The sequence below is a fragment of the Barbus barbus genome, assembly GCF_936440315.1.
Source record: "Barbus barbus genome assembly, chromosome: 13".
Taxonomy (NCBI): Eukaryota; Metazoa; Chordata; class Actinopteri; order Cypriniformes; family Cyprinidae; genus Barbus; species Barbus barbus.
Genome location: NC_136741.1, coordinates 15,882,619 through 15,906,973, shown reverse-complemented (window position 1 = coordinate 15,906,973; position 24,355 = coordinate 15,882,619). Strand labels below are relative to the sequence as shown.

The 24,355-nt window shown below is 37.0% G+C and overlaps 1 protein-coding gene across 1 annotated transcript; it reads right to left on the bottom strand.

Moving 5' to 3' along the window:
- Positions 1-294: 294 nt before the first annotated feature.
- LOC306878785 (unconventional myosin-VIIa-like) lies at positions 295-23,923 on the bottom strand (the record flags this gene model as incomplete). Its single annotated transcript, XM_079431309.1, has 47 exons — positions 295-769; positions 1,682-1,801; positions 2,026-2,109; positions 2,198-2,314; positions 2,408-2,593; positions 2,705-2,814; positions 3,298-3,385; positions 3,649-3,762; positions 4,040-4,145; positions 5,249-5,404; positions 6,783-6,934; positions 7,201-7,357; positions 7,438-7,556; positions 7,698-7,879; positions 7,982-8,136; positions 8,287-8,413; positions 10,831-10,948; positions 11,061-11,228; positions 11,918-12,145; positions 12,237-12,410; positions 12,816-12,935; positions 13,064-13,190; positions 13,271-13,428; positions 15,246-15,542; positions 15,764-15,931; positions 16,029-16,238; positions 16,333-16,542; positions 16,637-16,855; positions 16,948-17,032; positions 17,109-17,203; positions 17,283-17,372; positions 18,120-18,278; positions 18,353-18,490; positions 18,632-18,795; positions 18,887-19,022; positions 19,179-19,389; positions 19,913-20,055; positions 20,145-20,264; positions 20,344-20,420; positions 20,518-20,671; positions 20,902-21,015; positions 21,139-21,281; positions 21,383-21,504; positions 22,382-22,566; positions 22,983-23,129; positions 23,214-23,315; positions 23,906-23,923. 47 exons carry the CDS (start codon positions 23,921-23,923, stop codon positions 680-682), a joined length of 6,663 nt encoding a protein of 2,220 aa, XP_079287435.1. The 3' UTR covers positions 295-679.
- Positions 23,924-24,355: the final 432 nt, after the last annotated feature.

The following is a 24,355-nucleotide window of genomic DNA, read 5'->3' as shown; positions in this document are numbered from 1 at the left end:
TCGCTTTAATGAATAAGCCCACTATATAGTTGCCTCTATTTTACCAGAATAGGCTAAATAATACAGTGCCGAGTCTTAATTGGGACATCTCCAAGCCTCATTATATGCTGCCCCTCGAGACTTTGTTGCCCTGGGGGCAAAGCACAGTGTAACATGACTGTTAACCAGAGAAGAATTCATCTTCTGTCAGAATCAAGAGCTAAAACAGTTTGCTTTTAAACAGGACAAAACAACTTAAGCATAAGGCTTATGGAATTCCAATTTTGAAAACACGCAGAAAACATTGAGCTCTATGGCAAATAATCACCTCGTAGTCATTTATTTAACAATTTCACTCAAATGCATCAATAATATGATCCACTGACTAATGATTCATTTATATCATTAAATATTAGTCAACCAGTAATCTGACTGAAATTACAGTCTTCACATTCTGGCAGCATATTGAGAAAAACAGATTTAAATCTTTATTACAACAGTTGGCATCACACATTTTGCAGTATATATAGCATATCACATTGAACAATAAATCCACACCATTATTTAGTTTGATAAATTCATGTTTGTTTTTTACATTTCTCATTGGTTGTGTTTTTATATGTGAATGTGTGTTTGTATATGATGTGAATATGTGTATTTAAAAGAAAGGCACAGTGAAGTCATTGCTGGTCTGTTGTTTTTAGTCAAAGTGTTGATTCCGTCTTTGCCCTCTCTTCTCAGTAAGATACATGTTGACGTAGGAAGTCAGCAGGTCATCGATTTTATAGCCCTTATGAACACAGGATAAAATTATTTTATTTTATGATCTGAAAAATTATGCTTTAAATGGCAAAAATCTTCTCACACACACACACACACACACACACACACACACACACACACACACGTTGGTGGTTTATGGGGACTCTCCATAGGCGTAATGGTTTTTATACTGAACAAACTGTGTGTGCTATTGCCCTACACCAACCCTACACCTAAACGTAGCCCTCACAGGAGACTTTGTGCATTTTTAGATTTTCAAAAAAACACCATTTAGTATGTTTTTTAAGCCTTTTGAATTACGGGGACATAGGCAGTGTCCTCATAAACCACCTTCATATTGTAATACCTCTGTCATACCCATGTCATTATACAAATTTGTGTCCTCATAAACCACATAAACATGCACACACACACACACACACATATACTGGTTTACTGTTACAGTTAAAATAACTGTTTTCTATTTGAATATATTTTAATATAAATGTAATTTATTCCTGTGATGGCAAAGCTGAATTATTAGCCACCGTTACTCCAGTCTTCAATGTCACATGATCCTTCAGAAATCATTCTAATTTGCTGATTCAATGTTATAGACAGGTTTTGCTGCTAAATAATTTTATGGAAAGATTCTTTGATGAAAAGAAAGTTCAAAACAGTATTTAGTTGAAATATAATCATTTTATGCCACAATATCTTGCTGAATAAAAATGTTAATTTGTCTTATCCTAATTTTTTTATCTTACTTACCTCAAATTTTTTAATGGTAGTGTATCATGGTTTTCACAAAAATATTAAGGAGCAAAAACATTGATAATAATAAGAAATGTTTCTTGAGCACCAAATCAGCATAATAGAATCAGTTTCGAAGTATCATGTGACACTGAAGACCGGAAAAAGCCACATCTGTGTCACTTACCAGGGAGGTTTCACACAGGATTTTGTTCCCTCTGACAAGGTTTCCTACAGTCATGTGGAAGTATGTGCTTCCACTGCACCAGTTTGCAATTTTGTTATATGGATGCACTGCCAGAATGTCCTTAAAACAGAAGTTGAATTCAATTAGTTCAACAAAATTAAAAGTAGAGACATAGTTACGATACAGTACATGATTAATATTTTAAGTAGACATTGTAATTTTACATTCAAGCTTACAGGAACACTCATTTGAGGTGTTATACAAATGTTGCGTAGGGAAACACATGATAAGCAGTTAAAATCAGACAAAAAAGCTTGTTTAAAAGAGTTATCAATGGATGATACCTTTGTTTTGGGGTGAATGACAGTGACGCCCTGTTTGCTAATGGCAATCCTCACAATGTCAGGGAAATTGGGCTCTGATGTTTGCTGTAATATCAAGAATCATTTTATAAACAGTTTTTCTTTAAGTAATATTGGCAAAAACATTATTGTGCTGCAAACTCGAATTACTTACTTTCACATCAAAAAAGGCACAGCCAAATGTGGGCCATTTGTAGACAATCTTTAAAAAGCCAATTATTGCCTGCTCCACAGTCGTGCCAGTTTGCTTGTTGTATTCCGCAAAAATGTGCTATTGGAAAATGGTTATGAATAAGAAACACTTCAGAAGCATAATATTACTTATACACTAACAATGCACAGAATGCAGTGTACTGGAACTGACCTTTTTCCATTCATCAGCAGACATGGCTTTAAGTTGGTCATTAGGCACCAGGTCTTTAAGCATCCTAGGAATCATGGGAAACTGAGTTTTATCATTGTCCACTTTCACTCTGAAGAGTAGCGAGCCGAGCATCACCATTTCTTCTTTGGTACAACGATGATAACCTCTCAAGTACTTGGGCAACTCCTAGATGGTGTGAGCAATATGGAAAAATACTATATAACTAATAAAGTTCTTCAATGCTTACAGGAAAGCTATATGAAACATTTTTAAGAACATGGCACAGATTGCCAGTACCTGTGGATAATGGAAGATGAGATCCGCCTCCACATCTCTACCTGGGATAATGTTGAACCATAGTTTTCTCATAAAGAAAACTGTGTAAGAGACATTCACTGGACCGCCCGCTGTTTAAAACAGTATAAGCAACAGCAGTTGTTTTGAATCTGACTTAACTATGTAACAATGGTGACTGCCTTAAACTTGTTAGTTTTAAAGTACGTTTACACGACAACATTGTACTAAATGGTCAATGACGACAATATTGTCAAAACGATCCCCATTCACACGGAGCCGCGAAAATGTCTACCAATGCTGTATTATGCATGCCAGGCCAGTAGTTGGCGATGTAACTTTGTAAAGAAACACCACAAGCCTGCGCACATACCTATAGACTAAACATGTCACCATTTTCACAAATTCACTTTTCTTTTCTTACACAGAGACAATAATAGAATAGTTTACAAAAACTTGCATTTCGAACCCCCTAAAACGCAATTGTTGTGTACATGAACAGAAAACGCAAAAAGTTTTTAGTTGAAAATGGTGTCATGTAAACAACCCCTCAATCAGTGAAAAAAAAACACCTAATAAAGCTATCAAAAACTTACCCTGATTCACTCTCTTTCCTCTCTTGGACCAGTCAGTTATCTGTCTCAGGCTGTCAAAGAAGTAGTCAGTTTCATTCAGACTCAGAACCTGACAGAAAGAAAAAGCTAGATTTATATACAGACAAAGGTTATGTAAAAATGTACTTGAAAAATGAAAGGACATGACATGGGATCACTGGCAGAGCTGTAACCACTGTAGACATTGAGGTGGCAATGTCTCTCCCAATAATCAGACTAAGATATAACAACATATGATTTTTAAAAGGTCAGTTCTTAAGCTATTGGTTTAAGGCCTGAACGTGTTTACAGCCATGACTGTTAAATATAAATCATGGTAGCCCGGGCACAAACCTTATCAGGAGTTTTCACAAAGAGGCTGAAACCTTCAGCTGAGGACAACATGAGTTTAGTAGCAATGGTCCGGACCAGGTCTTTTATCTTGGTGTTGGATGCCACCTCAAAATTCTGTACAGAAGGGTGAAAAAAAAAAAGAATTTCAGGGACACTATATTTATATTTCATGAATAAAAAGCATGACTGGCTGGCATTGGCAACAAATTGACTAGATTTCATGTTTATTCAAGTGCTATTATTTTCAGCATTTTGAACATTATAAAAGTTACTGAGGTGCAAACTACTACTGTAGGGCACTTCAATAAAAAAAAAAAAGATGGTGCACTAGTGCCCGACTGGGGAGCAGAAAAAAAAAAAGTGTTGATCCATGCACTGTGTGTTGCATTACCTCTTGAGAGTCATTAGGGAATTGAATTTTGTGGAAGATCTGGGTGCTGTTTTGTTGAATTGCATTAACCTCTACCTGGTGAGGTGGAAGCTTTCTGGGCTCCATTCTAGCACAAAAACAATGACAAATGTCATCTTACACACCGTAAACATACTATCTCACCAAATCAACAATGTAGTTCTCGTCATCTGTGACCCAGCTTGTGGACTCATTTCAACTATAGGGCTACAGTAGTGTTTCCCAAATGTGGAAGTCTTTGAACAGTTGCAGTACCAGATGAAGCCGCTGTAAATTCTGTACTATCCTATCACTCAGTGCTGACACTTTCCTGGCATTTGCACAAGTCTGGCAAAGGTTAGCTCGCTAAAAGGAGAGGTGTTGCTGCGCTAATAGTGTGTGATTTTAAAAGACTGAATTACTAGTGTTACGTGTTGGTGTTGTAGTATGGAAGCGCACGACGAGGAATGGAAGAAACGGATGTTTTTAATAATCATCAACACACTTTACAAACTTACAAGATCTGACAAATCATAGGGGAGAACTCAGGACTTTTAAAGAACAGGGAACAAAGGAGCAAACGAGATAATTAATACAACACAGGTGATCAGAATGAACGATGATTAACTAATAACAGGAAACTACAACAGGAAAAACCAAATAAGGGCAAAAGGGAAACTAAACAGAAACCAAACCGTGACAACTAGTACCTAGAAACTATTTTTGATTACGTTATATTAAATATGAAAGCATCTGTGTTAAGTGGCTATCATATGCAATGTCGTTTTAGAACATGTAAATAAGCCAAGCTTTTTTTAAACATGTTAAACTGTTATCATCTGCTAATAGGGTGTTTATCTAGTCATGCTTTATATCAGTCCAGTAATATAACACACATGCTGTTTGAGATGAGCTCCAATAGGTTATAGCTCTCAGGTAAGCCAGCCAAAGTTCAAAGAGTAAAAATCAATACAGGCTTTATTCTCATAAGCTTTTTTTACAGTGACTTAAACATTAGCTTTTAGTGATTCTATCACTGAACTCACATGATAGTAAAGCTTAGGAATGTATGATCAATCCATAAAGTCTGTTCATTCGTTGCATTTCTTCCTGTTGTTATACCCGTAAAGCAATGCGATTTCATATGTAATGATAAAAGTTTGGGTTGAAATAAAATATGCTTAAACGTATGTTGTGAAATACTGGCCATACCTCCGAGCCCCTTGCAGTCTCTGGAGGCAGTCTGTGGCCAATGGCTCTCGTTTGCGTGTCTCAATGAAACGCTGAGCATGTTTCAGCAGAGAGTTACTGGGTGGGAAGAGACCACAGCACAACCACAGCAGCTGCCAGCCCTGCTCCACACTGTACCTGATTAAAAAAAGAACATTTATAAATGTCAACTTACCATAATAACGTAACAGTCATTTATTTATTATAAACTAATGTAATTATAAACATAGCATCTGAAATGGCATATATACCATAAACCGCATGTTTCACAGAGTATCTAATGTCTAAAAGTGTAGTCTCTAATTCTAGAGACTACAGTGGTTTATGGTTTCTAACACGAAAGCTTACATGTTTTTTGTTTTTGTTTTTCTTAAATGACCATTGCTTATTTAATTTCCTAATGAAAAAGTATAACTGTATGGTCCTGTGCTGAAAAGGAGATTTAAAGACTGGATGACTTCAAACTAACTGTATAGCAGTAATCTAAAGCTTCTTTGGTTAAAAGATCAAACTTAAAAAAGAAGCTTATTAAAAGAAAAAAGGTTAAATGTTGCATAGTTCCCCCTCACCGTTATTAAGGGCAAGCGGACTTTGATGCAACTACAATCCCAAAAGGAAAACTGTACAGAATTATTGAGAAACTGTGCATCTTTGTATCAAGTTCACAAGTGATTATGATTTCTACAGATATTCTAGTGCTGTCAAACGATTAATCGCATCCAAAATAAGTTTTTGTTTACATAATATATGTGTGTGTACTGTGTATATTTATTATGAATATATAAATACACATGCATGTATACGTTTAAGAAAAAATTTATGTGATATAAATTATATGAATATAAATATATACATGTAAATTCACGTAATTATTTTCAAAATATATGCTATATGTTTGTATATTTATATATACACATAATAAATATACACAGTACACACATATATATTATGTAAACAAAAACTTTTATTTTTGGATACGATTCATCTCAATTAATCATTTGACAGCACTAGATATTACTCTTTATTTATTGCTTGCATGTGCATTACCATTCAAAAGTCTGGGGTCAGAAAGATTTTTTAAAAATAATTAATACTTCTATTACACAAAAATGCATAAAATTGATCGAACGTAACAGTAAAGAATGTATAATGTTAATAAAATATAAATAAAATACATCTTACATCGTAAATAATGTTAAGGTTATAAAAGATTACTATTTCAAATAAACACTGTTCTTTTGAACTTCCTATTCATCAAAGAATCACGGTCTATTCTAAAAAAAAGTATGTTTTTTTGAAAACCAAATCAGCACATTATAATAATTCTGAAGAATCATGTGACACTGACGACTGGAGTAACATTAATATTTTACATTATTACTGTTTTTTTTTAACTGGATTTCTGTAAAATAAATCCAGCCTCGGTGACTTCTTTACAGACCCCAAACTTTTGTGGTAATGTACAGGCATTCAATAGACAATGCAGTATTGACTTTGAGCATGTAATGCTGTTTACCGGTTGTTATTGCTGGTCATTTGTTTCATGATCTGACAGTAGATCTCATCTCTGAGCTCTTCATTTTCTGTAGGTGGGCCAAAGATCTGGTCTGTGAGTTCCATGGGGCTCTGGACCTGTCTCGTGGGGTAGTCACCCATATACTTCAGAATAGGTGCACACTATTTAGTCAAGGAATCAGCACTTTCCTTGGTCGTATCCTACCTGGATAACCAAGTTAGCTGGTAAGTTTCACTTATGGATCAGTGCTTATGTAACCCTATATCAAACTACAACAGCTACCGTGTTCTACAGCTTTATGCATTATTACATTTAGATATGTATTAGGTAAATATAAGGGCTCAACTGCGGCAATAGGCAATGTTCAAAGATATGAGTGCAATAAATGATAAAGGCTTAAATATGTGTGTCAAAGGATATCAGTGAAGGCATTGCAGGCTTGTGGGCTTAAATCTGGATTGCCCACCAGTCTCTTCAGCAGGGGCTGTCTGATGGGTTCTCTGGAGTTGACCCACAGCCTCTCAGGTGCTGCATTCTTAGAGATCACCTGTCTGTGGACATCTTTGATGGGCTGCCTGTGACAATGACAAAAACAACAGGTCATTCATGTTTGCTTCTGAATTTAAGAATTTAGTCAAACATTTTCTGCAAGTACCTGAAATATTCAACAGAGAAATCTTTTAGAGTTGAAGGAGCCACTCTTTCAGTCATGGTTCCTTTTACAGTGTTGTCTATGATGGTCTTTCTTTGATCTGGAGACAAGCTGATCAGGCTCTTAAAAAACAGTGCAAAAAGTCAGAATGCATTAGCTACCAACACAACTATGACAAATATTCCATTATATATAGACCTTTACAGATCTAAAGAACTTAGAACGTCATCGAAAAGCACGAAAAAACATATTCAAGTTCTCACCAGGACTTCATTTGTCGGCTTCGTAAGAGTTGGAAGAATCAAGACAGCATCTGCTGGGACTGCACCAATTTCTCCTGTCCGCTCATTCTTACCCTTCAACCAGCCGCGGGCAACAGAAAACTCATCATCCTTAATGAGGGAGATGAGCTCTGCCTTCTTGAAGCTGAGAAATGTTTTATCATCTTGAAAACATCCAAACCATTTTTCATTAGACAAAAACAAGTCAAATCATAGATCATGAACAATCAAATAATAAATTTATACAGCATATTTCCTGTTCTGACCTTGTCTGTTAACCTCCTGTAGGGTCACGGCATATTGTGAACGTTGTATCAGGCCTGCCAGGAACATGGCTACCAGATCTGAGATTTCGGTGGCCGTGATTGCATTCAGTGTGAAGTCTCCTTTCAGAGTCAGCAAACACACACATTTCCTTTCTCTGGAGGAGACGATGCAGGGAGAATATAGGGAATTTACATATTATGAGGTATGACATATTAATTAAATTCAAAAATATCATATTTTAACCTTGTGAATGACAAGACAACATGATACAAAGCCGACAAACATTAACTGGTGTCCAACTCACCTGATAGCATTGACCCCGGTGAGCTCTGGGTAAGACAGCACAAAGAGAATCTTTTCTCGTTCATCTAGGAACGTTATTCCCATTGAATTAATGGCTAAGATGAACTTGCTCTTTGGTAGAGGAGGACCTGAATATTGAAATGACAAATTTAAATCTCATTTATCCAGTTTTATAAAGTTTTTGCTCATATTATTCTGCATTAGTTGTGGAAATTATGTAATTTGCAATGTACATTACTGTTCAGAAAATTTGGGGTTGGTAAGAAGTCTCTTTTTCTCATCAAGCCTGCATTCGATATTTGATTTAACAGTAACATTGTGAAATATTAGTGCGACTTATAGGGATAGTTCACCCAAAAATGAATTCATTAATTACTCACCCTCATGTCATTCCAACTACTAAGTTCAAGGCCCATAAATGTAGAAAGGACATCATAAAAATAGTCTATGTGACATCAGTGGTTTAACCTTAAAGGGATAGCTCACCCAAAAATTAAAATGTGATGTTTATCTGCTTACCACCAGGGCATCCAAGATGTAGGTGACTTTGTTTCTTCAGTAGAACACAAACGAAGATTTTTAACTCCAACTATTACTGGTACTCACGGCTTTGAGAGAAAAAAAAAAACATACACAGACAAATCCAAATTAAACCCTGCGGCTCGTGACGATACATTGAGGTCTAAAGACACGAAACTATCGGTCTGTGCAAGAAACTAAACAGTATTTATATTGTTTTTTTACAATATCCGGCGTGTGACGCGTCTTCTTCTTCCTGCTTTATGGCGGTTCACAGACTTATAAGTGCATTACCACCACCTTTCTCTCAAATGGACTATTGACAGTCTATCTACAATCTCAATTAGGAGTGTCAATGGTCCATTTGAGAGATAGGTGGTGGATCAGAGGTAAAAAAAAAAAAAAAAATACTTTTCAGTTTCTTGCACAGACCGATCGTTTCGTGTCTTTAGACCCCAATGTATCGTCACGAGCCGCAGGGTTTAATTTGGATTTGTCTGTGTATGTTTTTTTTTCTCTCAAAGCTGTGAGTACCATTGATTGACAATATATGACTGACAGACTGCAACGGTTAGAGTTAAAAATCTTCGTTTGTGTTCTACTGAAGAAACAAAGTCACCTACATCTTGGATGCCCTGGGGGTAAGCAGATAAACATAAAATTTTCATTTATGGGTGAACTTTCCCTTTAATTTTATGAAGCTACAAGAATGCATTTTGTGCACAAAGAAAACAAATAACCTTATTCAACAATTACTTCTCTTACTTCGCTTTCACAAGAGTACGTTGACAAACAAAAAGTATTCTCGTAGCTTCATAAAGTTACGGTCGAACCACTCACCCGGATCCAGTCCGTATCCAGATCAAATGGTGGATCAGCACCTAGAGATGACCTCTACAGTCCTGAACGTCAGTGGAGATCAGGACACCTAGATGAGCCCCAGGGACAGATCCCCAGTGAAGACCTTATCACCTAGACGGCCATCGAGACAAGACCTCGGGAACCAGATGAGTCCTTTACACAATCTAACTTTGCTGCAGTTGGAACAAACTGCTGGTTCGTTTGTCCAGAGGAGAACTGGCCCCCCGACTGAGCCTGGTTTCTCCCAAGGTTTTTTTCTCCATTCTGTCACCAATGGAGTTTTGGTTCCTTGCCGTTGTCGCCTCTGGCTTGCTTAGTTGGGGACACTTCATTTCAAGCGATATCGTTGACTTGATTGCACAGACACTATTTAAACTGAAATGAGCTGGACGATGACATCACTGAATTCAATAATGAAATGCCTTTAACTGAAAATTTAGTGTTTAATCTTGTCATTTTACATTATTGACACTATATTCCTATTTTGATATTGGAAAGTTGCTTTGACACAATCTGTATTGTTAAAAGCGCTATATAAATAAAGGTGACTTGACCACTGATGTCACATGGACTATTTTATCGATGTCCTTACTACCTTTCTGGGCCTTGAACATGTCAGTTGCATTACTGTCCATGGAGGGCCAGAAAACTCGCGGATTTCATCAAAAATATCTTAATTTGTGTTCTGAAGATGAACGAAGAAGGTCTTATGGGCTTGGAACGACATGAGGGTAAGTAATTAATGACAAAATTTTCATTTTTAGGTGAACTAACCCTTTAAAATAACTTTTATATTTTAATTTATTGTAAAATGTAATTTATTCCAGTGATGGCAAAGCTGCTTTTCAGCAGTCATTAGTCCAGTCTTCAGTGTCACATAATACTTCAGAAATCATTCTAATGTGCTGATTTGGTGCTCAAGAAGCATTTTGTATTATTATAAATGCTGAAAACAAATATGCTGCTTTGTGGAAACCGTTTTTTCAGGATTCTTTGATGAATAGAAAGTTAAAATAAACATTTATTTAGAGATGGAAAACAATTTGTAATTGTCTTTTCTGTCATTTTTATAGTTAAAGGTATTTAAAGTACTAATTTCTTTCAAAACTCTTACTGACCCCAAATTTTGAACAGTAGTGTAATACTCATCTTAGTATGTACATACCAGATAACTTGGCAACTTCAAAAAACTTGGAGAAGAGCATTGGCCACTTTTGACGAGCATAGTCAACCACCTCTGCTTTGACTTTATCAGACTTGATCCGAGAGTTTATTAATGGGCCCTAACAAAGAAAAAAAAAAAGAGACAAATTCTTGTCAAATGCTTTGACTTTCAAACAGGTGGAAAGCTTTATTAGTTTGTTTTAACATAAGCAATAACAAAAACATCTGTACCTGCGCATATACTGTGTTGAGCATCTGGGTCCACTTTTCTTCTGACTTGGCCTCCAGTAGTTTTGAGTTAATGCACTCTTTAACTACAGTCCTAGTATTCTCCATACTCATGTCTGATCCAAACTGCACATAGAAGTGCTTTGCTGCAAGCGCAACAGTGTCTTCCTCCTGATACAAACACAAAGGTGAAATGCCATAGAATCAATGACATGATGTGGTCCACTACTGTGGGATAAGATCAGAAAAAAATACTAATTTTATCTCAATAACCCCTTTTATTGGACTCTTTCACCCACTGGATAAAGTAATTGTCTGACTATGAATAAAACAATTCTACATTGGCACTGGTAACGGGAAACTACTGAATTGGCTTGATGCTGAATTCACACTGCTAAAAGTCCAAGTTCTTGACGACTGCTGTAGGAATCAGCAAAACATATGACAATTCACTGAATGCACCTTTAAAAAACTTTGAGATAACTGCCAAAAAATAAGTACACACAAATAAATTAAAGGCATAGTCCACCCAAAATGAAAATTCTGTAATCATTTACTATGCCTCAAGTCATTCCAAACCTGTACGACTTTCTTCTGTGGAACACAAAAGAAGGCATTTTGAAGAATGTTGGTAACCAAACGGTTTCGGGTCCTATTGACTTCCATAGTATTTTTCTCTTAAGTCGATAAATCTATTGAAGTCAATGGTATCCAAAACCGTTTGGTTGACAACATTCTTCAAATTACCTTCTTTTGTGTTCCACAGCAGACAGAAATTCATACAATGACACGAGGGGGGAGTAAATGATGACAATTTTCATTTTTTGGTCAACTGATACCAAACATGGTCTTTAGCACACCTTCTCACACTGGTATTCTCCAGCTTTCAGGCCTCTGATGACCTGTCTGTAGATAATGTCTGTGCTGACGTTATCCTGGCTGCAGTCATGCCAAGGTGTGAAGATCTCTTTACGGAAGAAGAGACGCCAAGGGGCATGTTGCTCCTGCCCACCCTTCCTCTTCACTTCCTGCTCACACTGAGAGATGGCATCCATCACATGCTCACGGCTACTACCTAGGGACCACACCTAAAAAGAGGGAGCACAATACCATGTCTTAAATTCTAATAATACTGAAAATCTGACTCAAACTCTTAATTTGAGAGTGAGGGCTTCATACCTTGTCATATAAAGCTATGTAAAGTGAGAAGCCAAATGTGTCCTGAAGTTTGACTTTATGCGAGAGCATTTGGCAGACCTCTTTAGATGTAGAGGCAGAATCTACAGGCAAACTGATAGTCCTGCCATCCATCATAGTTACTGAGATGCCAATGGGTTTCTTGGACTTGGTGGCCTGTGATTAAAGAGTGAGGGCATGAATTATAGTTTCAAATCTATGGTAGATATTTGTTACTGGACCATAGGAGAATAAAGAGCTAAGGGGTTTCTCGCATACAGCAATTTACTGCAACAACGCAACAGAAGTCATTACTTTCAATGAGCTGCCATCATTATGATGATATTCAGAAGTTTATAATTTGATCTAAATGAGCAGTAGCAATGGAAACACTGGAACACACACGATCCATGTCCTGAAAGCATCATTTACAAATCCTTTCCCTTTCATTTTAAACAACAAGGAAACTGATTCCTTGTCCAAACTGACATCTAATTTTTAGTAGCAACAATTTTGAAAAGCTATGGCAGGTTGTTCAGCCCAAAAACACTGTATTTGTGAATGGGACATAACTGTCTTTACCTGGAGCTCCAGCCAGCTGGGAGGCTCTGTACGCACTCCATTGGCAACAGTGCGCCTCAGTCGGTCAGCACAGTAGGGCGCGTATCCCACAGGACCAAAACGAAGAAAACTTTGCAGGTACTGTGAGGAGATGAGACAACACATTCAGGACTACATAATATAGAGACAATTTCAAACAAATTACTTCATAAAGAAATACTGAAATCATGAACCAAAGAGTTTAATAAGGAAGACTGTTCTTTATTCACCTTGATGAAGCGCTCGGAAGGAGGAAAAATGCCCAAACAGATGCAAAGGAGGATCCAGCCACGGAAGAAGCTACCGCGGTTTGGGTTCTCTTGGAGCTGCTTACAGATCTGGCAGTAGATTTCATCTCTAACAATGAAAGATATTAAGGACTTAATACATCTTACAACTAAGCAATAGATGACTTATGGTTTTAAATAATTAACAACCTGAGGTCACGTCTGACAATGGCATATCCAACAATGATATGCAACTTTTCAAGAGATGTCATTGGCCGGTCCAGGGTGAGTCCATCTGCGTTTATTTCATCTTCTTCGCTAATAGTTTGCACAGTGGGTTGTTTGAGAACTTCAGTCCCATCCTCTGCCTTTACATGAAGAGTTAATGGGATTATAAAGATTATAAATCATTCATCTGTTTGTTCCATTTAAGATATGCTGTAATAATAGAGTAATGCATTGGCTTTAAATAATTGTGTTAATGTTGCTTTTGTTTTGACAAATAAGAAAAGGAATAAAGACTCATGAAAATTTAATTTAAAACGCATGTGAAAGGTTCTTAGAAATGTATTCATGTTGGTTTCATATGGTTCTGAAAAACTTTTATACCATTTTGCAGAACAGCTTCAATATTCTCAATTCTCTAAAAATGTGGTAAAACCATCAAGTAAAAAGTAAAATTTTTATTACACCTAAATACACGTGACTGCACATATTTTAACAACTCTATTTTCAAAATTCCTGACTTTTTGACATTTTACAACCTGAACTAAACTTGTCTTAAACAGGTCAAATTACTTGATATAAGAATAAATTACCTTAAGAAAAAGTCTAAATTAATATTTTTTTTACAAAAAAAAAATTATATACATACACACACACATATATATATATATATATATATATATATATATATATATATATATTTTAGGGGTGTAACGGTACACAAATATGACGGTTCAGTATGTACCTCGGTTTTAATGTCACGGTTCTGTATGATTTCGGTTCAGCAGGGGGAAAAACTAAACTTTTTTTAATTTAATTTTTTTATAAACAGTGGTTTACTGAAGTTGCTCTTTCTTTAAATACATTCAGTTATAGTTTAAATTTTCTTAAGAGATAAAAATCTACCTCAGCTTATGCTTAAAACTATAGGGAGCCCTTTTATATTATAAGGTTACAATTAGGCCTAACAACTTAACCCAAACTTAAATTTAATTACTATTTATTTTTAAATAGAAGATCAACATTCAACTTTAAAATAAATTGTATTCAAGCATGTAAATTGCACATAATGCAGTTTTTAAATTAACCAAAAATTTCTAGGCTATTTGTTATAATATATTCAATTACACACTGGCTGTCATAGCATGTTTCATAACAGATTAATTTAAGACTAACAGGTTTAGTAAAATATAATGAGTATATAGTGTAATATTTCGCGAAATGCACTTCTCTAGACTTCATTTCTCTAGTGAACTAACAAGCTGTGGACACTGATGACTTGCTGAGGTAAATGTCTACGTGACATTTTATTTCCACGCTGTTTTGTTGACGTCTTTCCACGGTTGAAACACTGATTGAGTAATTACATGAGGCATGAGATGTTCAGTCATGTTTATTTGCATTAAAACTAGTAGTAGCCTACAGAGGAAGGAATGATCGCATTCACTCGCGCTCCTCTCTGCACAAGCCTGTGGTGTGTTACGACTCAGACACGGGAACCGGAGCTGATCACGTCAACGCATACGAAAGACCCGTGCCGAAACAGTTCAGTATGAATATTATTATATATTATATATATATATTATATATATATATATATATATATATATAGTGGGTACTGAGTGTCACAGCAAAGGGTCTGAATACTTAGGACCATGTGATATTTCAGTTTTTCTTTTTTAATAAATCTGCAAAAATGTCAACAATTCTGTGTTTTTCTGTCAATATGGGGTGCTGTGTGTACATTAATGAGGAAAAAAAATGAACTTGAATGATTTTAGCAAATGGCTGCAATATAACAAAGACTGAAAAATTGAAGGGGGTCTGAATACTTTCCGTACCCACTGTATGTATGTATGTATGTATGTATATATATATATATCTACTCATTTAATTAATCAAAACTAACAGATAATGAGTGTCACATCATTGAACAATTTGCAACAGTTACACGTCTCACCTCTTCTGTTATAACAGATGGTTTTCTACTGGTTCTTCTGTTGGATTGAGGCCCCTCAGGAGCTGTGGAGAGCTTTCTGTTTCGGGACATTAAATCAGTGAAAGTTGAAGTCTTTCTGTTTCTCGGACCCTGCTCTGGTATGGCAGATAGTTTGCGGCTTGGAACACCATTATCTTGGACAGATTTTTTGTTCCGGGCCAGTATGTCTGTAAAAGTTGAAGATTTTCTGTTGCGGGAAGTGTCTTCTGGAACTGTACTGAGTTTCCTGTTCGGAGAGTTTCTTGTATTTCTCAATCTCTGAAATAATGAGACATCAACACTTTCAGAAAAGGCTGCATTCCAAGAAAAGACTGCAGGACTTCTCTTCTTTTTTATTTTTTGAGTTGCTAAAAGACCTGTGTTGCTGGTCTTAGCTGGTCTCCCAGCGTGTCCAAGCTGGTTTTTAGCTGGCCATCCAGCTAGTCTGACCCATTGTTTTTTTCAGCTGTAAAATATGTAATAAAAAGGAGCTTCCTCACCTGGTCCACGCCCACCATATGGCTGAGGCGTCTATCCTGTCTGGAGGCCACATCCTTCTGAAGAGAGCCTTCCACAAAGGCTGGTCCTCTTCTGGAGACCCCCTGAGTCTTTGGTTCAGGAAGATCACCCATAAATCTCAAGATCATCCACCAAACTGTTAGTGAAGCCTGTGGAGAAGAAGAGAAGAGCAGTGGTAAGCACCTACTGTTAATGTGACACATCAGAATAACATCATAAATTGGTCAAAGTCAAAGGTGGCTTTACCAGAACATCATTCTCGTCCTCATGGTAGAGCAGAGGCTGATGTAATCTCTGGCGAATGTGTGTGGGTGTGGCAGCACCCTGGAAGTCCATGGAAGCAAACTTGGAGAACGAGTACTCATCCAAATCATCATAGTCTTCCTCTGGAATCGCCATCATTGGAGTATTATCCAGATCCACCTCTTCAAGCACCGCTCGCTTTCCCTCCAAGTCCTAAAAACACAACGTTTCCAGGCAGTTTTTGGTTTTAATGTTATTGCTATCCAAACATTAACATTGTGCTTTTTGGAGAAGTTTGATCTCTTACCTCAAAGCCCACAGGTGCCTGGCCCTCCTGTCCGGCAACCATGCTAGGCAAGAAGCCAAAGATATCATCCACCATTTCCTGGTCTGTGATGGATTCCAACTGTTCAGCCGCCTCTCTCTCTTTTTTCTGTCGCAGAATTTCATCAAGCCTCCTTTGCCTCTCTAGAGCAGCAAGTTCTTCTGCTCTACGTTCCTGAAGTGAGAGGGAAGCCTGCAAACAACAGAGACAGCAACAGATGAAGATGACATGTAGCCTGAGATATTTAGATAAAAATGGTGATTCTATCCATCAGAAAACTTCCTACATCTCTCGTCATCTTATTGACAGCTTTTCTGGCTAGAGTTCCTCTGGTGTAAGCCTGCAGAAGGATCACTGCCGCTCTCTTTCGTGCCCACTCCTTCCTAGTCAGGTAGCCACGAGTCTGAGCCTGAAGCAGAATAGTTGCTTGTCGCTTCCGTTTATACTGCCAGGCCATCTGACGAGAGCGTACTTGAGCCCGCAGACGGGCAAAACCCAACTGGACCTGCAGCAAGACAAGTGACACTCTACATACATGTACAAGCAATGACTATCAACTTTTAGTATTTGTTAGTCTGAAGTTAGAGGACAACGTACCACTCTGTAAAGTTTTCTAACTTTGTGTCCTCGCCAGGTTTTCTGTATGGTCACAGCTGCTCTTCTCTTTCTAAGGAACGCTTTCCTGCAAGAAAACAAAATGGCAACCAATGTGTGAAAACTTTCTCAACAAATGTGGGAGATTATCCTCAGTGTTTTACCTGTGTTTATATCCTCTCATGACTTTTTGAATAAGACGTGCCTTCTCATTGAGAGCCCTGTCCCGTGCCAGTTCCAAAACAGTATCATGGAAATCCTGATGCAAAAAAGAATCACGTTAGAACGGATCAACTTTAAAAATGCTGTAATGGTACCTGTAAAATTCACCTCAGTACCTTCAGAAACACTTTAGTCTTGCCGATCTTCCAGTCCTCTTCAGTCAGAACGTTCTCACAGATGCTTTCACTGCATTTCTTGGCACTCTCCTTCAATATTACAGTTAATATTAATGGGTGCAATAATGCAAAAAAAGTACTTCTTTATGTTTTTAATTAGCATTTTTTACTCATTTTCCATCTAAAAAATATTGAAACAAGATTTACTTGAGAAGCATATTTAGGCTTAATTTAGAAGAACATATATTTAATATTCTTTAATACAAATGTATTTTGTCTTATGGCAAAATACACTGGCACACTTATAAAAGCGCTCTAAAGCCATTTTGCTAACTTCCACTCCCCTTAGCTACTGAATTTGCTCACCCATATCCACAAAACTGTGCAAAAAAAAAAAATAAATTGTTAACAACCTAAAGTCAGCAAACACCAACAAGGCAGAAAGGAAACTGAAAATCAAGACAGAACTACTCATAGGTACCACATAAAATGATCTTACTACCAGAATGACCACAGTAATGAGCCCTAAACTCTGCAGACAACAACAAAAGAGTGGCCTATCGTTTTTTTAAGCCTATGAGAGGGCGCTCTTTGCCTCTCTGCTCTTTATATGCTGGTGTTTGCTGACATAGTGTTGACACTAGTTTTTGCGGAGGGTTAAGGATGAGGTTTTGGTGGCCATTGATGTGGTTGGTCTAATTCAGACTAAATGTGTCAAACATAAGCATTATGTTTGACACAAATCGCTTATTGCGCCTTAAAGACCAGTTCCAATGTATATTACAGAAACCACTGCAACACTTAATTCATGTCAAACAACACAAAAGCATCTCTCACAGTTTTGGGGTCACAAACACTGGACTTGAGTAGCACACGGTAGCGCTCTAGAAACTCATCAAATGTGTGACGAATGGGATAGCCGGCCTTCCTAATGCGGATAGTCTCCATCATTCCAGAGTAACGAAGTTGACGGATGCACAGTTCCCTGTCAAAGAGCTGAAAAAAAGACAGAAAAGTGGGTCACTTAAAGAAAAGTGAGTCAATGGACAGAGAAAATAAACTGAACTTACCATAGGCTTCTTGAAGTCATTGGGTTTAATACAGCGAATAAAGAAAGGCTGGCAGGCAGTTAGAGTCTTCATTAAAGAGTCCAACGACTGACGAAACTGCCAACATAATGTAGGCACACGTTTCTTTGTGTCTGTTTGCTGAAGGAATAGCAAATCAAAGGTAATGCAAATGAAAATCCTTTTATCAGGTTGAATCGGCAGAAGAGTTTAAGTTTTTAAATGGTGTCAATGACCTAAATGCCAGTGTACAACATTCATCTTTAGCTGGTGTTAACATACCCGGAATGAGTTTTTTGGGGTAACGATAATGTGGTTGGAACTTGTTTTTGCCTCTGTGGTGCTGAGCTCATTGTGAAATATTTGCTTTAGTAGCTTATTGGATGACGTGTGTATCAGCTGGATGACATCATTACTCAGAGTATCTCTGTTCTTCTCAAGGAAACCTATATGCACAGTAAATTTCATTTTAGATATTTTTAAAGCCAAAAACTAATATGAAAGTACATTGTGAGGAACTTTGATAGCCTGTATTACCTTTGCAGTCATAGTAGACAATTCCAGCAAAATGACGGATTCCAAACTGTGTGTCGTGATTGTTTTTGGGGGGCATGTAGATTTCACTCTTCGCATGAACCTGATTCATTTTGTTAAGCATTGTAGCATCTGTGCCCTGGAGAAAATTAAAATAGTTCAAAACTGTATATTAATATTTATAGACTGCAATTACAGATATGCAGTTTTGAGATATCGGTAGTCACACATAGCATGATTATGAATTATCAAAGAAAGCCTATATTTGTAAATAAAAGCAAATATATTTTAGAACCTTAGGGAAGAGACTCTCTTCATCAATAAGAGCGAGAACGTTGAGAGGCTTTATGGCCAGAACATCAAGCGTACGCTGGTTGTCGTTAAACTCAATCTTGTTCCAAACGATGTCTTCACGGGCATATTCCTGTTGTTCAAGCTTGAAGACGTGTTTCACAAAGAACTGCTGAAGCTGTTCATTGGCAAAGTTGATGCAGAGCTGTTCAAAGCTGCAGGAATCACAGATAAGATTAAGATAGTTCACCTCCAAATAATAGTGATAATTTACTCACCCTCATGTAGTTCCAAACCCTGTGAATTTTTGAAGAGTATCCTTGTATTTATTTCCATTTACGGAAAGTTCATTTATAATGAAAGTGGAGTCATGTGCTACATTAATATATTTTATCTATTGAAACGTGTTTATTTTACAGCCTTAAAATCTGTTGGTTGGGCAACAATAGCATCAAACGTCATTGGTTCTCACATATCTTGTGACCAATTGTGACACATATAATGGGGTAATATTTATCATGAGATCTACAGTGAGAGGGAGTAAGATTTTCACAGAACAACGACTTATTTTGCACCACTATCATATGGCCACTGGAGACCGCGAACAACTTTTTTGATACGTTTATGATGTGTTACTCTAGGAAAAGAGTAGGTTATATATTCTTCAAAAATCCAAATGTTTTGTGTTCCACAGAAGTTTTGTAATGACATGAAAGACGACATGCATATATGACAAACCTGTTGTTGTTGAAGTTTTCAAAGCCAAAAATGTCCAACAAACCAATCGAAAGTCGGACGTATTTGGGGTCATCAGGAGGAGGTTTGTAAATGGCACTGTTGATTTTCTCCACAATCCACAAAAACAGCCTTCCATAGATGGCCTGCACACAGAAGGATGATGAAAACTCTATACTAGAGTATATTAGAACTGAAATGAAACAGTAATTGAAACTACATTCAGTTGAACAACCTTTACAAAGGCATTTCTGCCATCCACTGCTTGTGTTGAGGTCAGAGGTTTAGTCACACTCTCCCTGTTGGTCATCAAAGAGCGCCGTGTCAAGCTCACATCCAGGGTATTTGGGGCCACCTGCAAAAAAAACAGATCTATGGGCTTGAGTGTGCTGCTCGCAGACAAAATTGGTTTCAAAAATATTTGTTTTAATTACCTCTAATAACTGTGCAGCCATTTTGAAATTTGTAGAGGAGAGAACATCACAGCTCTCAAGGTTGTTCATAATGGTTTCTTAAATATTTAAAATGGAAATAAAGCTCAAATAAGCATTCCCTCTAAAAAAACCTGAAAGTTTTGTTCTAGTTTATGTCTCTTTATTACTACTCACCTTCAAAGTCTACATTGCCCAGGTGTAGGATGGCAGCGAGAAGCTTGTTAATTTCCCATGTGTCATTCTCTGTGAATGTCAGAATCTTCATTGCTGAACGGAAGCTGGCGTACTCTTTTATGTCGTCCCGTCCTTCGCATGTAGTGCACTGACCCTATAAACCAACATAATCATGTTTAATGTAATGATACTTAGAAGGATAGTCCAAACCCCCCTGATTATCATTTGCAAAAGCACTGAGGCATATTTCAATCTTCTTTTGTGCTGCACAACTATCACTTTAATGTCAATTTATCCAACCTGTTCATTCTCAAATTGACTTTATTGTAACAAATGTAAAATACACATAGAAAGTGGGAGCATGGAGTTTATGATGATCAGTACCATGGTGAGATATTTGTATTCTGAGGCATGTCCCAAAGACAGGATCTTCTTTTGGTCAGGAGGCATTCCCATGAGCATGCAGTAAAAGATGTGGTAGTTTCTCTCTTGTGGGGCCTGTGCCAAACATATGCCATTATTTATTTGGCAAATAAGCAGTTCTACATTTATTTTGCTGTATCTTCATCTGAAAAATTTCCCATTATAGTCTAATTATAATCTCATATGAGGATGGTTTACCTGTTGACAAACACGTGATTTCTCGAGTAGGTACTGTTCAAAGTGGGCCCCCTCGATTGCTCCATTTTTATTGAAGTGGATGTCAATATATTTTCCAAAGCGGCTGGAGTTGTCATTGCGGATGGTCTTTGCATTACCAAAAGCTACAAAATAAGACTTGATGTAAATACTGAATTGCTTATCTGAGGAATTACAAAGTTGAGTGATGCAGGAGCATCCTATGTTTCTTTATAAACATCTTTACCTTCTAAGATAGGGTTGGCTTCTAGAATCTGCTGCTCAATCCAGGAGCGCTGCCCACTCACAGCCGCAAGAAACTGCAGCATGAGTTTGGTACTCTCTGTTTTTCCTGCTCCGGACTCCCCACTGATAGACACAACACATACAGACACTCTCAGAACACATCAAACAGATAATGCTGACAGAATGTATGACAGATGTTGGAGTTGCCAATATACATGTCCAGTTTGTTCTGGGTGTTTGTACAGCTGCCTGTAACACATAAAACCTGCAATTTACAGTACAATACTACTATGAACTGAAACAGTTTCAAACCCTTCAAAATGTAAATTTTTTAAGAATATTCAGGCCACTCTTTCAGTATAATGAAATTGAGGAGTGGAGCATTCAAAAATGGGACAAAAAGCAAAATACGTGTCATAAAAAGTGGTTGAAATGTAAAGAAAGAGAAATTCTGGTGGTTATTTACTGATAATGTATGCATCTACAGATGCTTTGAAACGGGCTACAAAAGGGTATAGTATTCAAGTAATATGGACCATTTTATGATCATTTTATAGTACTTTTCTATCATTTGTGATACTTTATACAGAATATCCTTCATCAGATAAACAAAATTTTACTGTTGTGAATTAAACCATTAACATTAATAAATCATGTTAAATCAAGATGAGTATAAAGAAAGTCAATGGGTTTGCAACGACACGAGTAAATGGTGTCAGATTTTTGTACAAAACCAAAAAGTTTTCAATTCAAACTACAAAATGTCAGTTTCAGCCTAGTATGAGTGACTGAAGGAGCCTAAAAATGGCTGATCAACATTTTAAGATATGAATTAAACAATTAAAATAAATAGTTAGATTAAGACATAAAGGATAACAAAAAAAGTTAAATGGGTTTGCAACGACATGTCCATTTATTTTCACAACCAAAAGTTTAAAACTCCTAACCTAACCCTAACTACAAAATGTCAGTTTCTCCCAAGTATGAATGACTGAAAGACCTAATGATGCAGCACTGGTCTTTGCGGTTCCGTCTCATGTTGAAGAAGCAGCTGTCTGCAATGGCGAAGACATGCGGGGTGAGATCACCCAACCGCCGGTCTGTGTACATCTCCACCTGCTCTGGAGTGTAGATTGGCAGCAGCTGGTAAGGGTTCACTGCCACCAGAATCGACCCGGTGTATGTCTGTCAAAACAAACAAAATGTTGTTTCAAGGTCTTTAAAAAAAGATTATAGAAAGTCCCTGCGATGAAAATCTATTAAGCATTTGCAGTTGGAAGAATAATACATTTATAATGAGATCTACAGTATGTAATTGCCCAGTGCATGAACTGTACTTTAATATAACTGGACTTCAGGGTGGAATCTTGGATTTACTGTATTATGGGTACGTCATTGTTGTATAACAATATGATCCACTCATCAAACTTAGAACTGGCTGTTTCTATAGAAGCAATGCTGTTATTAAACAGGAAGAGCAAAGAACAGCTGGTGAATGAACTGAAGTTGGTGAATTGCGTGGACAATTTAATTCCCTATTTTAGGTTCACATTTTAAATCATATATTTAAATGTACACTAAAGTGGCGGTTAAAAACTCACATAGATTGTTCCTTCTTTGTAGCGCACTAGAAGGTTCCGTAACAGTCCAGCCTCGTTTAGGTCACCCAGCCTTATCATATCATCCACACCGTTCACTGAGGTGGGATGCATGGGCTTCAGGGAGTTGTCCTTTTTAATCTTGTGCTCCTGGAAATCATGCCATAGAAGACATCAGCTACACTTCTACAGTGAAGAGCAGCAGTTAACCAAAACTGGTTGCATATATATTACCTTTCCCTCATCGTCGATGAGCTGAAGTTGCCCAGTGTCTGAAAGTCTGACTTCAGCTCCGACTTGGACCCCATCACTGCAGTCCACCCACACATAGTCTCCCTAAAGTGGTTGATCAATATTTTAAATTAAACCGTTAACATTAATAACTGTGTATGCTAAATAAAGACAAAGGAACTGATGATAGTATACTTTACTTTAAATCTTCTTTAAGACAAAATGCTCATACTATGCCGACTTTCTGAACAGGGACCATGGTAATACCATATTATCGTAACTTGGAGTACCATGGTATGATTACAGTTATGCTGTACCATTTTATTTATACATACATATATCAAACAATAGTGGTATTTGTACCATCAGCATTGTATGTACTTCGATATTTGCTCAACCCTAAACTAAAGGACAAACCATGATTAGATAAATCTATGGCATTATAATCCATAAAGTCCAGGTTTACATATTAAATACAAATAAATTACATCTAATCATCTATAATCTTATTTGTTGAATTCTAGGTCCTAAATTACAGGCCTAGAAACTGCATCTATATTTACTGAATATAATTTTGATGATTCATTTGTATTAATGTTACATTAACTATCATTTAATATAAAATTAACCAAGAATAAAAAGTCTCATGGTAACGCCAAAGTAATTTCCATATCCAGATACTTCAAACAATTTACCTTCCTTAAAACCACCATGAGGGAGTCCTTTTGTCCCCCAGCCTGAAAATTAGAACAAAGGATCATTTTTAGAATCAAATATTGCCAAGCAAAATTCATTAGTGGAGATTATGAACAAAGGCAAAATGGCATCTAACATACACGTACACATTACCTGAAGCACAATACAATAGTTTCATCTATTGACGTATAACAAAATGACAAAACCAAACCACTGAAACCATAAGAAATCCAATGTGAGCTACCTTTACTGGTGGATTTTTGATGAAGTCTCCTGATCTACGAGTATTTTGTGTCGCTCTTCTTTGAAGCCAGAACAGATCCCCAGTGTGAGTGTTCAGTCAAAAGAAATGACCTCAGGTTTCTGCTTGGGAACAACAGGTGTTTATGATACTTTGACTTTGCACCCTGACAAACACATCCATAATGATAAACACAAGGAAGCTCTGT